We start from the raw sequence: 21908 nt of genomic DNA on the forward strand, positions 1-21908 counted from the left end.
GCCCCTCATCCTTCAAGTCTCAGCTCAAATGCCCCTTCACAGGGGTCTCTGGACACCCCCTTGCCCTGCCACTCTGTTAGTCATGCTTTGTATTTTCTTTGCAGCTCATCCACAGCCTACAATTGCCCCATTCAGCTGCTTCCCAGTTCTCACCTGTCCCCCCACTTAGAATGTCAGCCTGCCAGTCTCATGCTCTTTCAGCCACGTGGAACTGTTTTCCCATCAGGCCCAGACTCTCTGAAGGACAAGGACTGTGGTTAATATTCACAGCTCTTTCCTTGGTATCTGACTCTCCAGGGGCAATAGGAGCTTTTGATGTCATTCAAACAAGGCCTCTGCCCCCTCGGGTAAGGCTGAGGACACAGAGCTGCTCGGTTTGAAGCCCCCATACACACACGCATACACCCACACACGCACCCAGGCACCTCACGCTCTCTGACTAGTTTGGGGCCCCTCTAGAATCACTAGAGCTCTGATGAGCTGAATGTGAAAAACACCCCACTAGGGAGTTGGCTGAAGCATGTAGCTGGGATCTGACATTTGTGTCCCCCGAAGTCCATCTATGAAATCATAGGTCCCAATTTGATGACATTAGCAGGTGGGGCTTTGGGAGGTGATCAGGTCATGAGGGTGGAGCCCTCGTGGATGGGATTAGTGCTGTTTAAGAGCCTCCCCTGTGGTTCCCCTGACCTTCCTTCCACATGAGGACGCAGTCCGAAGTTTGCAGACTGCCACCTGGAAGGCAGCCCGCGCCAGAGCCCAGCCAGGCTGGCACCCTGATCTTGGACTTCCAGACTCCAGACGTAGGCGGAAAAGATTTCTGTTGCTTACTGGGCACCTGGGCTGCGGTACTTGCTGTGTCGCCCAAAGGGCCAAGGCACATGTGTTCCTTGATCTACGTTCTGGGCTCTCCAGGTGAGGAAAAGGCAAACAGCTGCAGTGACTGACGCCTGGGGAGAGTCAGCACACGCCGGAGGCCTTCACACCCGCTCCCTCTGTAGACGGGAGGCTGTGGGAGTCAGGAAGCTGGAGGCCTCACGGAGACCAACAAAGGGACGCTCACGGGGAATCACGTCTCACTGTGCACGGGTGAGATCAGCCAGGGGCTCCTTCATCCGCCTGTGGCAGACGGTGCCTTCTGAGAAGCCCGAGCCACCGCGTTAGAGACAGACTCGCAGAGAAAGGGGTCTGGGCTACTCCCTGCATCCGTCAGGGTCCTCCAGAGACACAGAACCAACAGCATGGGTATAGAGACAGAAATTTATTTTAGGAAGTATCTCACATGAATAAGCATAGAACAAATACCTGTAAGGAGGCTGGCCATTCCAAAATCTGCAGGGTGGACCAGAAGGAAAGAGCCAAATTTGCAGTTTATCTCTGAAGCCTGTCTACTGGAGAATTCCCTCTTCCTCTGGGGATGTCAGCCTTTTGTTCTAACCAGGCCTTCATCTGATCGGATGAGGCCCACCCATTCCTGGAGAGCAATCTACTTTACTCAAAGTCCACTGACTTAGGTGTTAATGTTGTTCAAAAACACCCTCACAGACACATCCAGATTTACGTTTTTTTTTTAATTACCAAAGTATTGTTGATATACAATTGTATATTGATTTCAAGTATACAACACAGTGGTTCAACCCATATTATTAAATCATCTGTATTAATGTTTGACCAGACATCTGGGCACCATGGCCAGCCACATGGACACATGAAGCAAAATCCGAGCCACAGATTATGGCTGGTCAGAGCTCAGGGCCACAGACAGGGCAAAGCCCCAAGACACAAGAATCGCGCTCTGCGTCCCCTGTTCCCAGGCGGCATCTCAGGGATGGTATGAAGCTGGCCACAGCTATAGAGCTCCTCTAACTTCTGCACCTAATGAACCTCCAAAGCTCCTGCCAGCCGAGCTACTACTCCCAACCAGGAACGGCAGAGCCCATCTTCAGCACTTCCTCTGCAGTCACAGTGCAGCTGGACAGGCAGCCGGCCAGCCCTCAGACAGCAGCGCTCTCCTCCCAGCAGCTCTGACATCCCTGCCGGTGCACAGGGCCCCTCCCCCTGACCTGCTCCCCGCTTTCCCAGGGTGACTGCATGCTCTCTCTGCCCCAGAGCCCTCACCTACCACACTGCACCCCTGTCTCCATCACTTCCCTCGCCCCCTTCCGTTCCAGCCCCTCCACACTCTTTCTCTCTTCTCCACTGCTGTTCCCATCCCTCTCCCCTCCTCCATTCCCCTCACCGGCATGACCCTCCTCCCTTCCCAGCCGCTCTCCCCATTTACCCACCTTCCTCTCCCACCAGCCACCCACCCAGTGCTGCCCTCCATCGCTGAGCTCCTAACCCCTGACCCCTCCCACAGAACCAGGAGGGAGTGGGAGCTGGGAGTTGCCCCTCCGGCTGGTGCCCAGCAGCTGGGTTGGTCCCTGAAGGCATGCCCTGAGAGGCTAGGAGTCCGGGGCCCACCTCGGACCCACTTGCCGTGTTCTCCTCGGTTCTCCTCACGTCCGTGAGACAGCCTCTCCTGCAAGTGCACGTCTGCTGACAGAAAGTGACGGCAGTCACACATCCCTGGGCTGAAGCACCAGTGGTCACCCAGTATGAGATGTCCAGTGGCCATGAGCTTAGTGTGGAGGCAGCGTCCTATGTAGGTAAGGTGCCTTCTGGGGTTAGAAGGCTTAGGCTCACATCCCAGGCCTCCCGATTGTTAGCTGCGGGAGCTTGGGGGGCAGTGTAGCCCCTGCTCTAGTGTCTGCAAAATGGAAATGTGACGTGTGGCCCACAGCCTCTCAGGAGGCTTAGATACATGGATGCCTGGGAAGCAAAGGGGCCAGCACGGAAGAGCTCTGCCCACGCCCTGCTGTGTGGGCCTGGTTCAGCCTTGGGCACCAAGGGGAATTGTTCACGTACCAGGACACTGTAGGAGGAGTGGGGGAGTCCTGGCCACCAGGAATGGCGTCCCCTCAGCCTCTTCCTAACAGGTAACAAGGTCTCCTGACCCTCCCTCACCTAGATGGGGATGGGGCTGACTTCCTTTCTCCTCCCAAGTTGCCAGGCGAGCTCCGTTCCTCCTGCTCTTTCCCTCCTGATGTAAAACCAAACATTTGCCCTGTGCTGTGTGTGTTGCAGGATATCCCGTGCGTCTCACTCAGCGCACACAGAACCGTGCTGCACAGGATGTCCTCTGGGAGAGCGACGGTGAGATTCAAAGCATGAACTCGGAACTACGAAGCCGGCTTTGTCAAGGCTGCAGACCTAGAGGATGTGACCGTCTCCGGGATGGCAGGGAAGGTCCCCCTGGGCCTCCAGAGGCCTGACCTCCAGCAGAGGCTGGGACCAGGCTGCAGTTGCTGGAGGCTGACTGGTGCTAACCAACCACCACCACTGGACAGAAATAGCTTTCACCAGGTGTGGGACACAGGTTACACAGGGAAACATTCTTCTCAGCAAAGAAGAAAAGGTAAAGAAACATATCCAAGAAAGAAAGAAAAACATATGGCAATAGAGAAGGAATTCTGCGGGCTCAGAGGAGAAGATTGCTTTATTTATCAGGAGAACTCAGCAAGACACTAAGAGCCCTTGCTTGTGGGGTGTTGCCAACTCTCCCTGGTTTACACCAGGATCCTTTTAAGAAACAAAGCTGGAAATGGGGAAGGAGAGATCTCAGGCCTCCAAACACTCTTCCCTTATCACCTGCCCCCCAGTGCACTGGTAAGGAGTGGGGGACCCTTACCCTCTCCCAGTCTGTGGTCACCTGAAGCCTCAGCCCTGCCTGCCTCACCAAACTCATGTGGCACCCCCCTATTGATGATGCCTCAAGTAACAATCACAAAGGGGGCGGGACTGGGAGCAGAAAATACAGCCTTGATTGGCCTTTGTGCTGTGGCCCTGGGTTGAAATTACTCTGTAGGTGAACTTCAGTCTTTGCAAAAAACAAATTTCAAATCACTTGTTGTCAAGACCATATTTCAAATTATGTGTCTTTCTGGTTCTTAATTATTTCGGGGAACCAAGGACATAATTATGAAGGCCAGCTAATGCCCTCAAGTATGCATGTGTGTATGTGTACATGCAGGCCTATGTGTATATATATATGTTCATGTAGGTATGTGTGTGTCTAAGTCTGTGTGTGCATGAACATGCTTGAGTTAGGTGTGTGTGCGCATGTGTCTGTTTGCTTAGATAACTCTTTTCCGTCTCTTACATGCATGGTAGGTAGACATCCATGTCACCCAAGCCTCCAGGAAGGCCAGCTCTTGGCCAGCAGACCTGGTGTGAGGGGCAGTGGTAGGGGTCTACAGCAGAGGTTCCTTGTCCCAGACTCAAACACCGTGCACTGTAAACAGAGTCTGCACACCAAAACAGGTCATTAATGGGCTCTGAGAGGACAAGAGGCCTTCAAGGAGGCCAGGAACTTCGGCTCCTAGCACGCCCCATAGCACAGAACTGCCTCCACAGACACAGACAGCCTGCCTGCGAGTCCAGTGTGGACAGGGCAGGATTAGGCTCCTTGCCAGCCTGCCTCCCCATATCATGTCTGTCCATCCCCCACACCTGTGAGTGTGCTTCCAGCTGCAAGTGTGGAGATATCCACTAGCTGGGACACCACTGTAAGGACAGTCACTTCCTCAGGTTCTAACTACAAGTCTTGATGCAGAGCAGTGCCCGCTCAAGTCAGCAGAGCAGGGGGACAATGACATCAAGGACTTCCCTCATGGCATCTTTCCAGCTCGCATCCTCACAGACTGCAGACATCCCTCTTCCTGTTTGCAGAATGGCAGTAGCAGGTCCCAGCCTGAAATGTAGGCATGACCTTGTCATGAAACAAAGAAGTGGGGCATTTTCTTCCCTCCAAGTGTTCACCAAGGAGGAAAAACTTTGTCCCAAACTCTGCATCTGACTTTGCCTCAAGCTTTTTGGATAAGATTGGGTCACAGTCCCATGAACTAGTCGGAAAACAAACTGGAAGAGCACATGTCTGACCTCTTCAGCCCCCTGTGGAGTGATGGGGAGATCATTTAGGGAAGCAGACACCCATATGTGTAGGGGGCAGCTGTACCCCAACACACCAGCCATCACACATGCTGGTCCCTCTGTCCTTATTGCCTTCCCCTCCCCAATCCCATCTTTGCTTACAAACTCCTACTGGATCTAGAAAGTTCCCTCACCTCCCTCTGAACATCATGGACTCCCCATGTAGTAGAGTTGCTTTATTAAATCCCACCCTGAAAATTCCATCTCGTTACCGTCCACATCTGCTCTGCTAATGTGAGCTTCCTGACCCCAGGGACTGTGCCTTACTTGTCTGCATGCTCCAGACTCCTCCTCTCTGGCCCCACTGAACCCCACACCCAGCTGGTCAGCTTATAGTCGTAACTCCGGAGGAAATATATTTATCTGTTTCTCTAGACAGTGGAAAGGGTTATCAAGGAGAGAGACTTCGGCAGGTGAGAGACACACTTCCCCATCACTTGGAGGAGCTGAGCAATGACCTATGGGATGCCCTTAAGGGAGAGGGACAGTTATTGAGAAGACAGGTTGCGCTCCTGGGAGATGCATTAGCAGCAAGGGAGGAGGCAGCAGAATCCGTGTTGCAGGAGGCCTTGGGGGAGGGGGAGGAAAGAGCCCTTCAGCCCCGGAGATGGCAGAGGAGCTGTCCAGGGAGCATGAGGGATGCGGCCGAGGGCCAGTCTGTTGCCAAGGCCACCACCAGAGGCACCAGCCTCTCCCATATTAAAGGCCCACCTGATTGTAATTAAGAAAATAAAAACTCATCAGCCATGGGCTCCTCAGGGGAAGGAGCCTGCCCATCCCCAGGTTGTAGGGCACTCCATGCTCCGCTCCTACCCAAGATGAGCTGGTGGACGTGAGCTTCCAGTTTCAGCAGAAGCTTTCGGAACCTCTGCCTCCACGGCTTTTGCATGTCTGGAATATGGGGTTGGAAAACCTTGTTATGTTGGGTTCTGAAATGGGTGGACTGCCTTCCCTAACGACTCACCCTTCACTCCAGCAGCAGTGGCCAAGTGCCCCTCACACCTCAGGGAATCAGGCCCTTCTGGACTGGCTGACAGCAGCCATCAGGGCAATTTGGCCTAATCAGGGTGATATACCCTACTTAAACACCAGCTGGGAAACATATGTAGAACTCCAGCAAGTATTACGGGAGTTGGACATGAAAAATATCATCTATAACATGGACCCCCAGGGCCCCAGTGCAGAGCTGTTCACTGTAGGAATGAGAAACCTGGTGCTGCATACAGCTCCCCCAATACTCTTTGTGTCCCTAGTGACTATTCTTCCTCCCCCCACAGGTCAACCCCGTAAGTGAGGCTACTCGTACTTTAGAAGATCTGGGGGAGGTTGAAACAATAAGGGCACAGAAGGAAGTACAGGCTACAACCGAAAGGAGAGGTGCAAAGGGCCCTGTGAAGGTCTCGAGGACACAGATGTGGGGTAATTTGATAAAGGCCGAGGTAGTGAAAGAAAAACTTGATGGCCAGCCCAATAGGATCTTGTTAGAACTGTGGCACCAATTAAAGCCAGAGCAGCAGTTCCAGACACTGAGGCCCAGGACTCGGAAGCAGCATGCAAAGCCCCATATCTGGCCTGTGTCCTTGCAAGACTCCTGGTGGGCAGTACTCAGGATTTGCCTGGCCGCCCCCCCCCCACAGGATGATGATTGGGTGTCGTGGCTTGACTGAGGTGGGGGTCAAGGCCCCCACTTTGGGGGATGTGTTGGCAACCAGAGGCCACATGCTGAATTAGTAATTTATTGGTCCCTGCTGTATGTACAACGTGTCCTGGTGCTGCTGGACACAAGGGCTGAGTGTTCCCTGATTTATGAAACCCTGAGCATTTTCCTGGGACCCCTGTGTGAGAGATGGCTATGCGGGTAAGATAATTAGAGTGAAGAAAGCCCAAATCCCACTGGGGATAGGGCGTTACCCTCAAAGGAGTATACTGTGTACACTTCTCCCATCCCTGAATATATTTTGGGGGTAGATATCCTCCAGGGCCTGTGGTTAATACTGCAGGTGAGTTCAGACTAAGGGTACATGTGGTAAAGGCAGTTCTGAGGATACATGCAAAGCACCCATCTGTAGCTCTGCCCGAACCCAGGTGGGTGACAAGTATTAAGCAGTATAAATTGCCTGGGGGACACAAGGCAATTGGAGAAACTCTATAGGAATTGGAGAAGGTGGGCATCATAAAGCCCACTCATAGTCCTTTTAATGCCCTGGTGTGGCCAGTGAGAAAGCCAGATGTCTCCTGGCATATGACTGTGGCCTACAGGGAATTGAATGAAATCACACTCCCTTTGCATGCTACTGTCCCCTCTATAGCAGCTCTTATGGACACACTCAGTCATGAACTAGAGACGTATCACTATGCTGTGGACCTTGCTAATGCTTTCTTCACTATTGACATAGCACATGTCAGTCAGAAACAGTTTGCCTTCATGTAGGAAGGCCGGCAGTGGACGTTCACTGTCCTTCCACAGGGGTATCTCCACAGTCCCACCATCTGTCACGGACTTGTAGCCCAGGACTTGGTCACATGGAAGAAACCACAAATGGTAAGGCTGTATCACTACATTAATGATAGTATGCTCACATCTGAATCTCTTGCAGATTTGTGAGGGGCAGTTCCTAGACTGCTGCAACATCTACAGGAGAAAGGATGGGCTGTGAACAGCACCAAGGTTCAGGGACATGGCTTGTCTGTAAAGTTCTTGGGGGTTGTCTAGTCAGGTAAAACTAAAGTTTTTCCTGAAGCAGTCATAGAAAAGGTCCAGGCTTTCCTTACCCCAACCACTGTGGCAGTATTACCAGAGTTCTGGGTCTTTTAGGCTACTGGGGAATGTTTATCGCACACTTGACACAAATTCTGAGGCTGTTATATCAGTTGGTGTGAAAGGGCATCAGGTGGGACTGGGATGAAATATGTGCAGCAGCTTTTCCTACTACTAAACCAGCAGTCAAGGCCACATAGGCCTTGAGTGTAATGGACTCACCAAGGCCCTGTGAGCTAGATGTTCATGTAACCAAAGATGTTCATGGGTGGGGCCTTTGGCAGCAGCTTGAATGGACATGCCAACCTATTGGATTCTGGTCACAACTATGGAAAGGCACAGAGATCTGGTATACCCTGATAGAGAAGCAACTGGCTGCTATGCATCATGTCTTACTGGCTATGGAGCCCATCACCAGAACAGCTCCAATCAAGATAATAACCACCTGTCCCATCATGGGGTGGGTGAGAGACTGGACCCAAATGCCACAGAGTGGCATGGACAGACATCTACACTGGTCATATGGGGTACATATTTACAGCAGCATAGCGCCCTCTCCAATAGCCCTTTAAGTGGAGAACTCTAACACTTATTGGGGCCAGTGACCTATACCAGTGGAAAGCAGAAAAGAATTTGCTTTGGAACCACTGGTAGCCAAGAGTCCCTATCAGGAGGGAAAAGCCCCTATATCTGAAGATGCTTACATCTGTACAAATGGCCTCCCAAAGTGGAGGACTGTGGCTTTCCATCCTAAGACTGAGAGAATATGAATGGAGGATGGAGAGGGGAAAAGCAGCCAATGGGCTGAGTTGTGGGCTGTATGGCTTGTGATCACCCAGGAGCTCTCCCCCATAGTTGTCTGCACTGACATCTGGGCCGTCTATTGGCGCTTGACTCTGTGGCTACTGACATGGTACCATGCCACCTGAATGGTTGGTCACTGGCCCCTTTGGTGGCAAGAGCTGTGGCAAGACCTACGGGCCTCTGGTCAGACTAAGACTGTTACCATATATCATGTGACTGGCCAGTTGCTTTTGACATCCCCAGGAAATGATGAAGCAGACACATTGTCCCAGGTGCGTTGGCTAGAAGGAAAGCCTGCCTCTGATGTAACCCAATGGTTTTTTGCACACAGGGCAAAAGACATTGTTGGCTATAGCCTGTCAGAAGGGCTTGCTGTTGACCTCTGAAGAAGTCAGCAGAGCCTGGAAGGAGTGCTTTGTGAGCTCTAAGAGGGATTTGCACTGAGTCCCACAGCAACACGGGACAATAGTAAAGGAACTGATACCCCTTCTCGGGTGGCAGATAGACCATACTGGGCCACTGCCCGTATCAGAAGGATATCAGTATGCCACGGCTTGTGTGGACACAGCTACTGGACTGTTGGTTGCTTTCCCTGCACATCATGTAGCTCAGCAAACCACCAGAAGGGGTCTAGAGCATCTCTTTGCAGCCTATAGCCAGCCTCAGGTGATTGACAGTGATCAAGGCACCCATTTTACTGGACATGTATTACAAGAATGAGTACAGCAATTTAAGATAAAGTGGAAGTTTCATATACCATATAACCATACTGGGGCAAGCATGATAGAGAGGTACAATGGTTTGTTGAAATCTGGCCTGAAGTGAGACAACAATAATCTACAGGGCTGGTCAGCTCGCCTATGGACAGTGCTGTGGCATTTGAATGAGAAGCCACATAAAGGAGCTTTGACCCTGTGGATATGCTCACACACCTTGCTGCCTCTCCTAAACGTACGTGCAAACCAAAGAGGAGTTATTGAAGCCAGGATATGGTCAGCACAGCAACATCCTGCTACCAGCCCCAAAAGCATTAAACCCTGGAGACTCTGTTGATTGGATGTGGCCCTGGACATTTAAACACATGGACCAGCAATGGCTGGCCCTCCTGGCATATTGGGGAGAAGGCCTGGAAGCTGGCCTCCTGTGTATTCCTGCAGTAACAGCAGAGTGGCCCCCAAAGATCACAGTAGTGAACCAAAAACATCTGGAAGGTAAGAGCATTTATGGGAAAGTTTTGTTTTATATTTACAGCCAGTGCATGTACCTCCCATAGATCTGTATATGGACACATCTGTAACTCCCACAGGTCTGGGAGTGAAAGTCTAAAATACTAGACCAGGATGAGAACCCATTCCTGCCACTGTGCTATCACAGGAGCACTCAATTGCATGCATCCTACCCGATGGACAAGATTTGCCTATGCTGGTGTCATTAAAACATCTATCTTATTGCCCTTAAGGTTATTTTCTCCTACAGTCCCTGTGGCCTGGACGTGGCTCCTGGATGCAGCTGCTGCCTGGTGATTGCTCTGGACTCCCTACCTGTTCAACCACCGACCACCTGTGGAATGCATGAGCTATGAACTTAATCTGATATGAATTTGGACCTAGCTGAATCCTTCAGCTTGAGGATTATTATGATGTTACTGTTGTTGTTATTGTGCATTATTAGTCTGGTTACAGGGCTTCAGTTTTCTCACCCAAGGGCCATTGCAGAAAATGGGGAGTGAGTAGATTGTGAGGTGAGATTTCTGGAGGGATGTACTGTGGGTGAAATTGCAATATTTCCAGAATCTCTTGCCTGTCCTTAGTGCATCTCCATATAAATAAGTGTTTCTGGGGGTGGAAAGGAGTAGTTCATCTCCATATCAATAGGTGATTACATTGGGGAGGAGGGCATATCTGGACCTGAAAGGTTGGGTGGGGTCCCTTTTTGCAGACGTGTCACCAGAGACATGGGCAAGCAGATATGGACAACTGCTTGTAATTATATAAATAGGTTTCTCCCACTTAATTTCTCCCTTTGACTGATTTCAGTTTCAAAGGTGTTTTCCCCCAGGCTGGGAAAGAATTTTCTCCCTGGAGTTACAGACACCTGTGCGCATTTGGGAGCCTGAAGCTCTTTTGGCTGAGAGGAGGAAATCGTTCCTGGTGTCGTGGAGCGAGGGATGGTGCTCAGGTCTTCAGGCACCAAGTCAGGTGCTCCTGACACCCTTCCTGCCAGCAGGTGTCACCACCAAAAATGACAGTGACTGCGCATCCCTCTCCCAGAGGCTGGATAGCAAATGGCATCTCAGGAGGAGAGACACAGCCTTCCCCGGGAGCTTATCTCTGATGTGACTTGGACCACCTCCCACAGGGTCCCCAGAGGCCCGAGCAATGACTGGGGAGTGTTGGGGCATCTGCCACTCTGGGCCCTGCACAAAGGCGAGCTTTCCATTTGGCACTGGCTTTCAGCTTGGCTGCACCCCACCGAGCTCACCGGCCACCCATGGTCTCTGCTTCAGGAGAGATTTCACCTGCTGGGAGGTGGCCCATGCTGGGTCTCTGCAAGGTCGGCTCTGGGGCATGGGCTCGTGTGTGTGTCTGTGCGCTCTGCTCCAGTCCAAGTATTCATAAAGTGGTGGGATGTGAAATACAGCTTTGGAGCTTACCTTCCACAGTCCGGGGAGAATGTGTATATCCGTGTCTGGTTAACAGGAAAGGGACTGTATTTTCTACATCACTGATTTGTCATCATTAAGGCTTCATATACAGTGCTGTGTGAGTCAGCCTCAGGAACATGCTTCTCTTATTTTATTTACCTTCAGCTGAAATCACCTCCAGCTCTCTGAATGTTCAAATAGACTGGATTCAATGTGGGGTGACTGCCACCCCTACTCTATCAAGGGTTACTTCTCATTTATGTTCAGAGTGGTTTTAGTGAGGCCCTCACAATTAAATCACATTACTGACAAAAGCACCTTGGGGTTTGGGCACCCAGATTATGCATGCTTGTGGGGAAGAGCAGGGGAGCTAACCCCACTGGCCCCTGGCCCCTCACCAGGTACACCCAGACAAGCTCCCTGAACCTGGCAGTGCCCTCTGGCTGCAACAGGGATTTCCTAGGAGAAGGAAGTAGACAGCTTCCCCAAGGCACAAGTTTGGGACATGGGTTGTAGAGACCAGATTCCTGATTGAGACAAACACCCATTGGACTCAATAAAGAGTCTACACATCCCCAAACCCTCAGCCCCATCCTGCACCTCTGGGCAGTCACCCTTCAGGATCCAGTCCCCTCCAGCTGTGTGACAGGCCTGCCAGAGCAGAGGTTTGCCTCCTGACTCACACAGAAGCAGGTGACAGTCATCCTAATGCACAGTCGTGCTGTCACACACAGAAACACACTCAGGAGCAAGAACATAGGCTCGCGGCCACATGGTCATCTGCAGACGCTCACAGGGAGAGTCACATGATGCACACAGATATTCATTTACTGTTACATCACTCTTTTCTTTACAGCAATTGTCACTAAACTGAAATTATGTTAGTTGTCTTGATTTTTGTCCCTCTTCATAAGGCAGAGATGTTTACCAAATCTCTTTTGTCCTCCTCCTGGACCTGGTTAGACTGACCTCCCAGCCCCCTGGTAAGTAGATGTGCTCAACCTATATGCCTTGTGATGGATGTCGTGCCCCCAAAATACCATTCTCCATGATCCTGCCCCCTTACTGCCAGCCTCCTGCCAATGAACTCAATGGACACATTTTGAAATTTTCATTACAAATTAGAAATTAGAAAAGAATTTATCAGTCATTAAGGCACTGAGATTTTGGAGTTTATTTGTAGAGCACCTAACAGTGTCTGAATTCCAAATGCTCAGTACATTCTTCCAACCAGGAAGCCAGCTGCGTGGGGGTAGAGGCAAGTCTTTGCTCTATGCCACCCTCCATCCAGCACCCAACACACAGCAGGCTCTCATAAGTACTTGCAGAATGAATGAGTGAGTGAATGAATGAATGAGTGAATGAAGGACTGTGCCCTGGGTACTTTCACATGCCCTCCCTCTGCGTCCCCTACTTCTCCAGCACAGACGTCACCCTCTCTGGGAGGCTCTCCCTGACCCAGTCTGGATTGGGTGCCTCTTCCTGGCCATGTACAAAGGAGGACCTGTCTCTCAGGTCAGGGAGTCTTGGCATTGCATCCCATGCCCTACAAGCCGCAGAGCCTTACATGGCATGGCTGGGCTCCCAACTCTACTGTGGGGCTCCTCTGACAGCAGAAGCTTCATGAACATGGGCTACATGAGCAAATGGAGAAACTAATATTTATTAACACATTAGCCTGAAAATCACTTTCACAGACAAATGTCCCCCGCCATCCAGATCTGTTTGATTCCTAGGTTCAGACAGTGAGAACAGTGGTAACAAGGGCAGCATGACCTGAATCTGCTACTTCTTGTGTTGATACCAAGTACTGAGAATGCAGGTGATAAACTGGATCAATGATCTCTTTTGTTAATCTTCTAGTTAGTAAGTAAGAGAGCAAGTGTCACCTGCACTTCAGTGCATTTCACCTCTGCAGTAATCCTCTGAGGTATTAACATCCCTGTGGTAAATGGCGCTCTGTGTTCAGAAATGTTGAGTAATCTGCCGAACCACGCCCAGCATGTGAATGGTAAAACTAGACCTGGACCTCAGCCAGGATGCTCGCTCCCTCTGTGCCCTCTACAGAAACCTGAGATTGTCTAAGAACAGCAGCAGGAGGGCCTGAATTTTCTGGTAAAGCCTGATTTTAAATGGTTTCCCTATTATACTTGCAAGTGCCCTCGAACTTATCAGGCCCTGGTGCAGTTCCCCCTTGGAGAACATGGTTTCCACCTGCCCAAGGCCCAGCCCAGGCAGACATGCGTATTATCTATCAGGTACTTCAGACACTGAGCTCCATGAAGACTCATCCCTGAAACCACCGCCATCCACCCTTGCTGCCATGCTGCCTGTCTTATCCCTACCACCCATGCCCACAACAGACCCTTTTCTCCTAGGAAACCAGGGGCCTCCTGGGGAAGCCTTTCCTCTTTCCCTGGCCTCCCAGCATTCTGGGGTCCAAGCTGACAAGGAGTGGGGAAAGCTCAGGGCTGGGAGGGCTCCCTGACCAGGGTGGGGCTGGGGGACAAGGCATCCAGACCCTGACTGAGCCATTTCACTGAACAGCACGGGAAAGTTGGCAGCACAATTGACTCCTGCACCTGTGAAAATGTAGGTCCGTGTTTCAAAGCAAATAAAAAAGCATGACCATCTGAGGGAAAGATAGAAGGGAAGCAATTACAAAACATAGATTAAATAACCAGCAGATAACAAGCCAAGTAATAAGTATCAACACATGGAGATAAAGGAAAACAAGTCAGTGGCTTGCAACTGCTTCCCAAACTTGTCAGGAGGACCCCTCCTTCCTGATGATGGCCAGTGGAACGCTGCTCCATCTCTGGGACCTGCTCACTCTTCTCTCTGCCCTGTGCTTGCAGCTGTCTCAACCCAGGCGATTCCCTGTCCCGGAGGGAGTAGCGGTTGGCCCCTGCCACAGGCTGTGTGGGCTTAGGTGCAGTTTGTGGGTGTTAGGAGGAGACAGCACTTGGGGGTGCTCTGGGAGCTCTGAGAGCCCCAAGACTTCTGCTGGGGTTGTTAGCTTTGGACAGCGTTAGCATGAAGTCCTCCAAAACCCCATGTCCAAAACCCCCACTTGAATGGAGTTGTCTCAATATTGTTACAGCTTTGCTCCTTTCACTGGCAATTTAACTGCCAGAAGGGAAAGGCCAGAGAGGGTTCTGGAAGGTGAGCAATAATCTTTGTGAGAACACCCACATCTGGAGTTGGTTCTGTTGGTTCCCTGTTAACCTACTGTGTGGCCTTGAGTAAGTTAGTTAACTTTTCTGGGCCTCAGTTTCCCCTCAGTAAGACAAGGGTTTCACAAGATGATCTTTCTGACAGCAGGACACAAGCAACAATGGAAGGTTTCTTGTCTGCTCAGTGGATGAGGTGCAAAGTGGACAGAGCCCAGGAGGCAGACCACCCTTTTCCTCCTCGAAGGACTGAACAAGCCATGTGAGGTGTGTCACCTGAGGTTCCCCCCAAGCTGGTCGCCACGTCATCATCCCTGCATCCCTCACTCCCTCACCAGCATCCTTCCAACCTACCTGGGTGACAGCTGAGTGATAGCTGGGGGCCTTAGCTGGGTGGCTTAGGGGGTGACAGTGAAATGCTTGGTTGGGGGGTTCAGCTGGGTGGCTTAATGGGTAACTCAGCTGAGTGGCTTAGCTGGATGACTGGCTGGGTGGATTATCTGGGTTGTTAAGTGGGCGACTTAGTGGATGACTTAGCTGGGGGGTTTAGCTGGGTGGCTTAATGGGTATCTTAGCTGAGTGGCTTAGCTGGGTGACTTAGTAGGTGACTTGGCAGGGTGACTTGGCTGGGTGACCTGGATGGCTGACTTAGTGGGTGACTGGCCAGGTGACTTAGTGGGTAACTGACTGGGTGACTTGGCAGACACTCAAATCTTCTATGCTTTCTGTTCTCACCTGTCCAACAAGGACAAGAATACCCATCTTCATTGACTTCACTGTTATGTTGTAAGGAACCATCAGGAGCATAGACATGAAAAATATTTAAAAATATAAAAATACAAGCTGAAAAGAGGAAGGAGCCAAGATTGCGGCATGAATAGGGCAGCAGAAATCTCCTCCCAGAACCATATACATTTTTGAAAATACAACAAATACATATATTGTTAAAGAGAGACCAGAAGATATCATACAACAGCCAGGCTACATCTACACCTGCAAAAACCCAGTGCCTCATGAAGGGGGTAAGACAGCCACGGCCTGGTGGGACCCGAGCGCACCCCCCACACCAGATCCCCGGAAGGAGGAGAGGAGTTGGAGCAGGGGAGGAGTGGGAGCCCAGGACTGCTAAATACCCTTATTTATCCCAGTCACCTTCACTGGGAGCACAGACACACAGTGTGTGGTGTGCTGGATACTTGGGAAATGGAACCGTAAAACCTAGGAACGGCTTCCCACAGCTGACACTCCTGGGACAAAAGAAAAGCGAGTGCTTTTTGAAAGTCTTAAAGGGATAGGAGCCTCACAGCTGGATGGAAGCATCTCAGCACACTCAGCCCAGCAGCTGGGAATCCTAGGGAACTCCAGGTGCCCTAACACCCTGCGCAGCAGTGCAGGCTCTGAAGCCCCTCATGGTGATAAACAGGCTCCCACCTGTTCCCCTTCTGGTACGGCCCCGCCATAGCAGGGCAGCAGCCTGAGACAGGCCCGGGTCACAGCAGCTGTGCGGAGCCTCCCCCCACAGCTGCCCAGTCCAGACTCAGAGACTCCATTGACATGCAGCTGCCCAGCACAAGCCACTAGGGGTTGCCTTCTTGCAGGAGAGGAAGGTGAAGAGCAAGCAGGAAGGAACTTTCTTCTCCCAGCTAATACATGCGCCAACTGCTCATGACTACTTATATCACCATGAAAAGGCAGGAAAATTTGATCCAGACCAGAATCACACAGACATCCCCTAAGAGGGAACCTGGGGAGATAGATTTAACCAATTTTCCTGAAAAAGAATTCAAAATGAAGGTCTTAACCATGCTGATGGAGCTGCAGAGAAAAATGCAAGAGATAATGGATAAAGTTGGGAGGGAGAATAAAGAAATAAAACAATATCTGGAAGAACTTTAAAGCAGAATGGACAAGGTGCAAGAGGTCGTTAATGGAATAGAAACCAGAGAACAGGAACACAGAGAAGCTGATGCAGAGAGGGATAAAAGGATCTCCAGGAATGAAAGAATATTAAGAGAACTGTGTGACCAATAAAAATGGAACAAAATTTGCATTATAGGGGTACAAGAAGAGAGAAAAAAGAGCTAGAAAGTGACTTTGAAGAAATAATTGCTGAAAACTTCCTCAAACTGGGGGAGGAAATAGGTGCTCAGACCACAGAAGCACACAGAAGTCCCAACAGAAGGGACCCAAAGAGGACACCACCAAGACACATAATAATTAAAATCGCAAAGATCATGGACAAGGACAGAGTATTAAAGGCAGCTAGACAGAGGAAAAAGATCACCTACAAAGGAAAACCCATCAGGCTATCATCAGATGTCTCAACAGAAACCTTACAGGCCAGAAGAGAATGGCGTGATATATTAAATGCAATGAAACAGAAGGATCTTGAACCAAGAATACTGTATCCAGCAGGATTATCATTTAAATATGAAGAAGGGATTAAACACTTCCAAGACAAGCAAAAGTTGAGGGAGTTTGCCTCCCAAAAACCACCTCTACAGGGTATTTTAGAGGGACTGCTCTAAATGGGAGCACTCCTAAGGCTCCCAGAGAAATGTCACCAGAGAAAATAAAATCACAGCAAAGAAAGCAGACCAACCAAAGACTAACTAAAGATGAAAAATAAAATCAACTACCCACAAAAGCAGTCAAAGGAAACACAAAAGAGCACAGAACAAAACACCCAACATATGAAGAATGGAGGAGGAGAAATAAGAAGGGAGAGAAATAATCACCAGACACTTTTTATAATAGCTCAATAACCAAGTTAAGTTAGACAGTAAGATACTAAAGAAGCCAACCTTGAACCTTTGGTAACCACGAACCTAAAGCCTCCAATGGCAATAACTACATATCTTTTAATAATCACTCTAAATGTTAATGAATTGAATGCACCAATCAAAAGACACAGAGTAATAGAATGGATAAAAAAAAGCAAGACCCATCTATATGCTGCTTAAAAGAGACTCACCTCAAACCCAAAGACATGCACAGACTAAACTCAAGGGATGGAAAAAGATATTTCATGCAAACAATGCGGAGAAAAAAGCAGGTGTCGCAGTACTACTATCAGACAAAATAGACTTCAAAACAAAGAAAATTACAAGAGATAAAGACATTACATAATGATAAAGGGCTCAGTCCAACAAGAGGATATAACCATTATGAATATATATGCACCCAACACAGGAGCAGCAGCATATATGAAACAAATACTAATAGAATTAAAGGAGGCAATGCATTCATTTTAGGAGACTTCAACATAACACTCACTCCAAAGGATCCACAAAACAGATCCACAAAACAGAAAGTAAGTAAGGACACAGAGGCATGAATAGCACACTAGAACAGATGGACTTAATAGACATCTATAGAAATCTACATCCAAAAGCAACAGGATACACATTCTTCTCAAGTGCAAATGGAACATTCTCCAGAATAGACCACCTACCAGGCCACAAAAAGAGCCTCAGTAAATTCAAAAAGATTGAAATCCTACCAACCAACTTTTCAGAACACAAAGGTATAAAACTAGAAATAGATTGTACAAAGAAAGCAAAAAGGCTCACAAACACATGGAGGCTTAACAACATGCTCCTAAATAATCAATGGATCAATGACCAAATTAAAATAGAGATCAAGCAATATATGGAAACAAATGACAACAACAACACAAAGCCCCAACTTCTGTGACATGCAGCAAAAGAAGTCTTAAGAGGAAAGTATATAGCAATCCAGGCATAATTAAAGAAGGAAGAACAACCCCAAATGAATAGTCTAACATCACAATTATTGAAATTGGAAAAAGAAGAACAAATGAGGCTTGGAAGATCATGGCAGTAAGAACAAAGGTCATTCTAACTTTATATAATTTTCATTATGAATGTCCTTTGCTTTTCCAAGATTGAGTATGGCAAAAAATCATCAGACATGAAGAAACAGCTGGATATGGGGATTTTTTATTGAGAAGAGTGGTCCAAATTGAGGGTGTTGACATGAAGTAAAATAGACCTTGAATAGAGCTGCTTGAAGAAGCTGCTCTACCACCACTTGCAAAAACAAGCATCCAGTGGATGAAACTTCATTGGCAGCAGTGTCAAAAGAGATAATGGTGTCTGGGAGGAAGAAAAAGCTGTTTGTCATCAATAATGTGGACTCAGCAGGTCCCGTGGCAGCACCGCAGGTTGTGAAGGCTCTGAGGTGTACACGTGCCCACACTTAGGGAGCCTCCACGTGTAAGAGAAGCGGGCTACCAAAACATCCCCCTGGGTTAGGGTGCAGGGGAACTGCAGCACCCGGAAGCCTCAGCAGAATGCAGGGATGCAGGGCTCGGTGGTGCAGAGTTATCCAGTGAGGGTCCACCTGAAGAAAGGGCCTGAACATCAGGATCCTGAGCTGCGCATGCTGTGCTGAGCAAGAGGCGCTTCTTGGCCGGGGCCTGGTCAGTCAGCTCCTGAGTCCCCTGCTCCCGAGGACGACGGCCAGGACCACGCCTGCCAGTTGGGTGGAGACCCAGGTCAGATGGGTCCTGGGTTGTCAGCAGGGCTGAGCCACGCTCCACGGACCGACAAGTGGCATCCCTGCCCTGAGCCACAGAGGGAGGAACAGAGGCCTGCACATGGCGCCGAGATGCGGGCAGCCTAGGGGCGCGGCGGTGACCCCCTCGCCCCACAGCCACATTCCTGGCAGGGCTCAGTGAGCGGCGGGGCGGCAGGTCCCGGAGGCCCAGTGTGGCTCTCCTGGTTGCCCACAACTCCTTCCAGGTGCCCAGCTCTTGGCTGCCCATTGCTGCAGGTGCCACATGGTTCACTGCCTCCCGGTCCTGCCCGCGCTTCCAGAGCTCATAGCGCTCAGGCTGCAGGGTGCGCACGAAGACATCAATGGGAAAGCTGACCCTGGCCTCCCCGCAGCTGCACTGAGAGGCCGCTTTGCCGTAATCAATCCAGCGCGGCATGGCAAAGTTGATGGCCTCCGCGCAGTTGAAGCCGTGGTTGAAGCCAGCGTGGTACCCGTACGGAAATGTCACTATGAACTCGCCAGCCTCCTGCGTGACCCGACTGAAGGGGATCCTGTTGTCCCTGAGGACAGTGGGAGAGATGAGGGCCACCTTGTGCCGCAGGAAGGCCCCACAGCTGTGGGCACTAGCCGGGAAGAGCTCCTTGGCCAGGTGTTCCAGGCGCCAGCCATGCTCCGGGGGCACTGCATACCACGTTTTGGGCTCCCCAAAGTGCACATAGTTGATACTGTATAAGTCCATGTCCTCCGTGTGCCACGCGAACGTGGTCTTCCACATCCCAAAGTACAGGTAGGGTGTGTTGACACCTTCGATGACCACCCCACACTCCTGCTCCAGCAGATCCTGAATGGTTCCCAGGTGTCTGAGGTTCCACTGCTTGGTGTTTTTAGCAAATAAGGAGCCGTTGACGTCAGCGCCATAGATTGGTGAACTGTAGAGCCGGGTTTTCCAGAATTTTCGCTCCAAATCGTCAAAATCTGCGTGTGGTGGTGCCTGATATTTACCACTCTTCGCCAGGTCACGATACTCCCCGACCGTCATGGCCTTCTTCTTTTTGGAGTACTGAGTGAACACACCAGCCCTACCCAGGACGTCCTGCTGGAGGGGAGAGGGGATTAGGATGTCACCGATGTCATCGTAGGTCTTCCTGGCTTCCCACCCCTTGGGGGGTATTATCTTGGCCACACCTGCTCGGTGTGCACCTTGAGATTCCATATAAATAATATATTTCTCAAAATCATTAAACTCTTCTTCAGTTGGGTAGAAGGTCATGATTCTACAACTTGGGTTCTGGGTACAGCTTGGCTGAGACATCATGGCTTCCGTAATGAAGAACAAACAAACTCTCAGGTCTTCAGCTATGGTCTGGATAGTGGAGCATGGTGGAAAATGCTATTATTCCAAAATTGGTTTGAGTGTCTTTGAGTCAGCAGGAAACACCCGTGGACTTTAGTGTAAATGAGATGATGTTTTGGGGCTTGCTGATTCACCAGGAGACGGCCCCCTGGGCAGAAGCTGATACAGGAGCTGAATGTGCAACTCTGTGATGTTCCTCAGCCGACACTGGGGTTTGTTCTCTGAGGCCTCCTGACTCACCCAGTCCTGGGTGCACGGTGTCCAAATGTACTGTCTTCAGGACAGTGTTTAAAACAAACCCTAGAAGAAAGAATACAAAAGCTTGAACATTAATGTTTGGAGGAAGTTATTCTGGAGATACAAGTAAAATACCATGGGATCCCACCATGGGATATTATCCCACACTCAAAGAAAGGCTAAAATTTTATAAGATTGACAATGAAGGATGTGGTGTTGATGTAGAACAATGGGAATTCTCATACCCTCATAGAAAGAATGGAAATCACACTTTGGGGAACTATTTAGACAGTATCTACTAAAATTGAACTTATGCATGTGTAAGACTGGACATACGCATGTGCCATGATTCAACAGTTACCACATGTCTAGGTAATCTGTATAGCTCTGCATGGAAAGTCACCTCCATTAATGCTCATAACAATATTATTTCTAGTAGCAAATACTGGAGACAAGCCAAATGTCCATCAACAGTAGAATGGACATACACTGTGGCACAGTCCTACAGTGGAATACAATAGAGCACTGCAAATTACATGAGCATACAGGGATAATTTTGCACACATAATACTGGGCAATATTATCCAGACCTAAAAGAATATCAAATCCATTATTCCAATTTTACATGAAATTTCATCTTTTTATATAAGTATATATAAAGAAGGAGGTAAAGTAATCTATGTTAGAAGTTAGAGCAGTGGTTACCTTTGAGAAAGAGAGGTTGTGAGTGGGAACGTGAGGGGGTCTCTGGAGAAACATTAATATTTTGTTTGGAATCTAGGTGCTGGTTACACAGCCATCAGAATAGCTAATTGTTATCATTCATCTGGCAGTTATGATTTTCACAAATTTCCATATGTTTATTTAAAAACAGAGTTTAGAGTGAGAAGCACTGAAGACTAAGAGACATATTTCATTGTATTAAAAGAAAAAGGAAGAATGAAAATAAATGAACTAAACATTTGATTGAAGAAGCTAGGAAATGGGAGAAGGAGGAGTAAAGAATAAAGAATAACGATGAAATTAATGAAAATAATACATACAAAACAGAAGGATGATGGCAAAAATGTCATTTGAAGAGACTAAGAAATGCAACAAACCATGAGCATAACTGATAAGAAAGGATAGAAAGTAGAAATAAACAATAGTAGGAATTAAACTGTGCATAGATCTAGTAATATAGTAGAGAATTTTTCTAAATCTCAAGAGAATCTTATGAGCATCTGACATCAACATTTTCAACAGATAAGAAGATAATTTTCTAGAGAGGAAACATACACAAAATGAATCCAAGAAAAACAAGAAAGCTCCAATATCCCAAACAAGAATCTGGATCAAAGCATGACTCTTAAAAAACCCTGAGACACACATTTATAGGTGAACCTA

General features: G+C 49.1%; 1 protein-coding gene across 1 annotated transcript; it reads right to left on the reverse strand.

Moving 5' to 3' along the window:
- Window positions 1-18403: 18403 nt before the first annotated feature.
- LOC140850206 (lysine-specific demethylase 4D-like) lies at window positions 18404-20555 on the reverse strand. Its single transcript, XM_073239963.1, has one exon. The coding sequence runs from the start codon at window positions 20244-20246 to the stop codon at window positions 18684-18686; it is 1563 nt and encodes a 520-aa protein (XP_073096064.1). The 5' UTR covers window positions 20247-20555; the 3' UTR covers window positions 18404-18683.
- Between the last annotated feature and the right edge of the window lie 1353 nt (window positions 20556-21908).

Source organism: Manis javanica, chromosome 6 (assembly GCF_040802235.1).
Source record: "Manis javanica isolate MJ-LG chromosome 6, MJ_LKY, whole genome shotgun sequence".
NCBI lineage: Eukaryota > Metazoa > Chordata > Mammalia > Pholidota > Manidae > Manis > Manis javanica.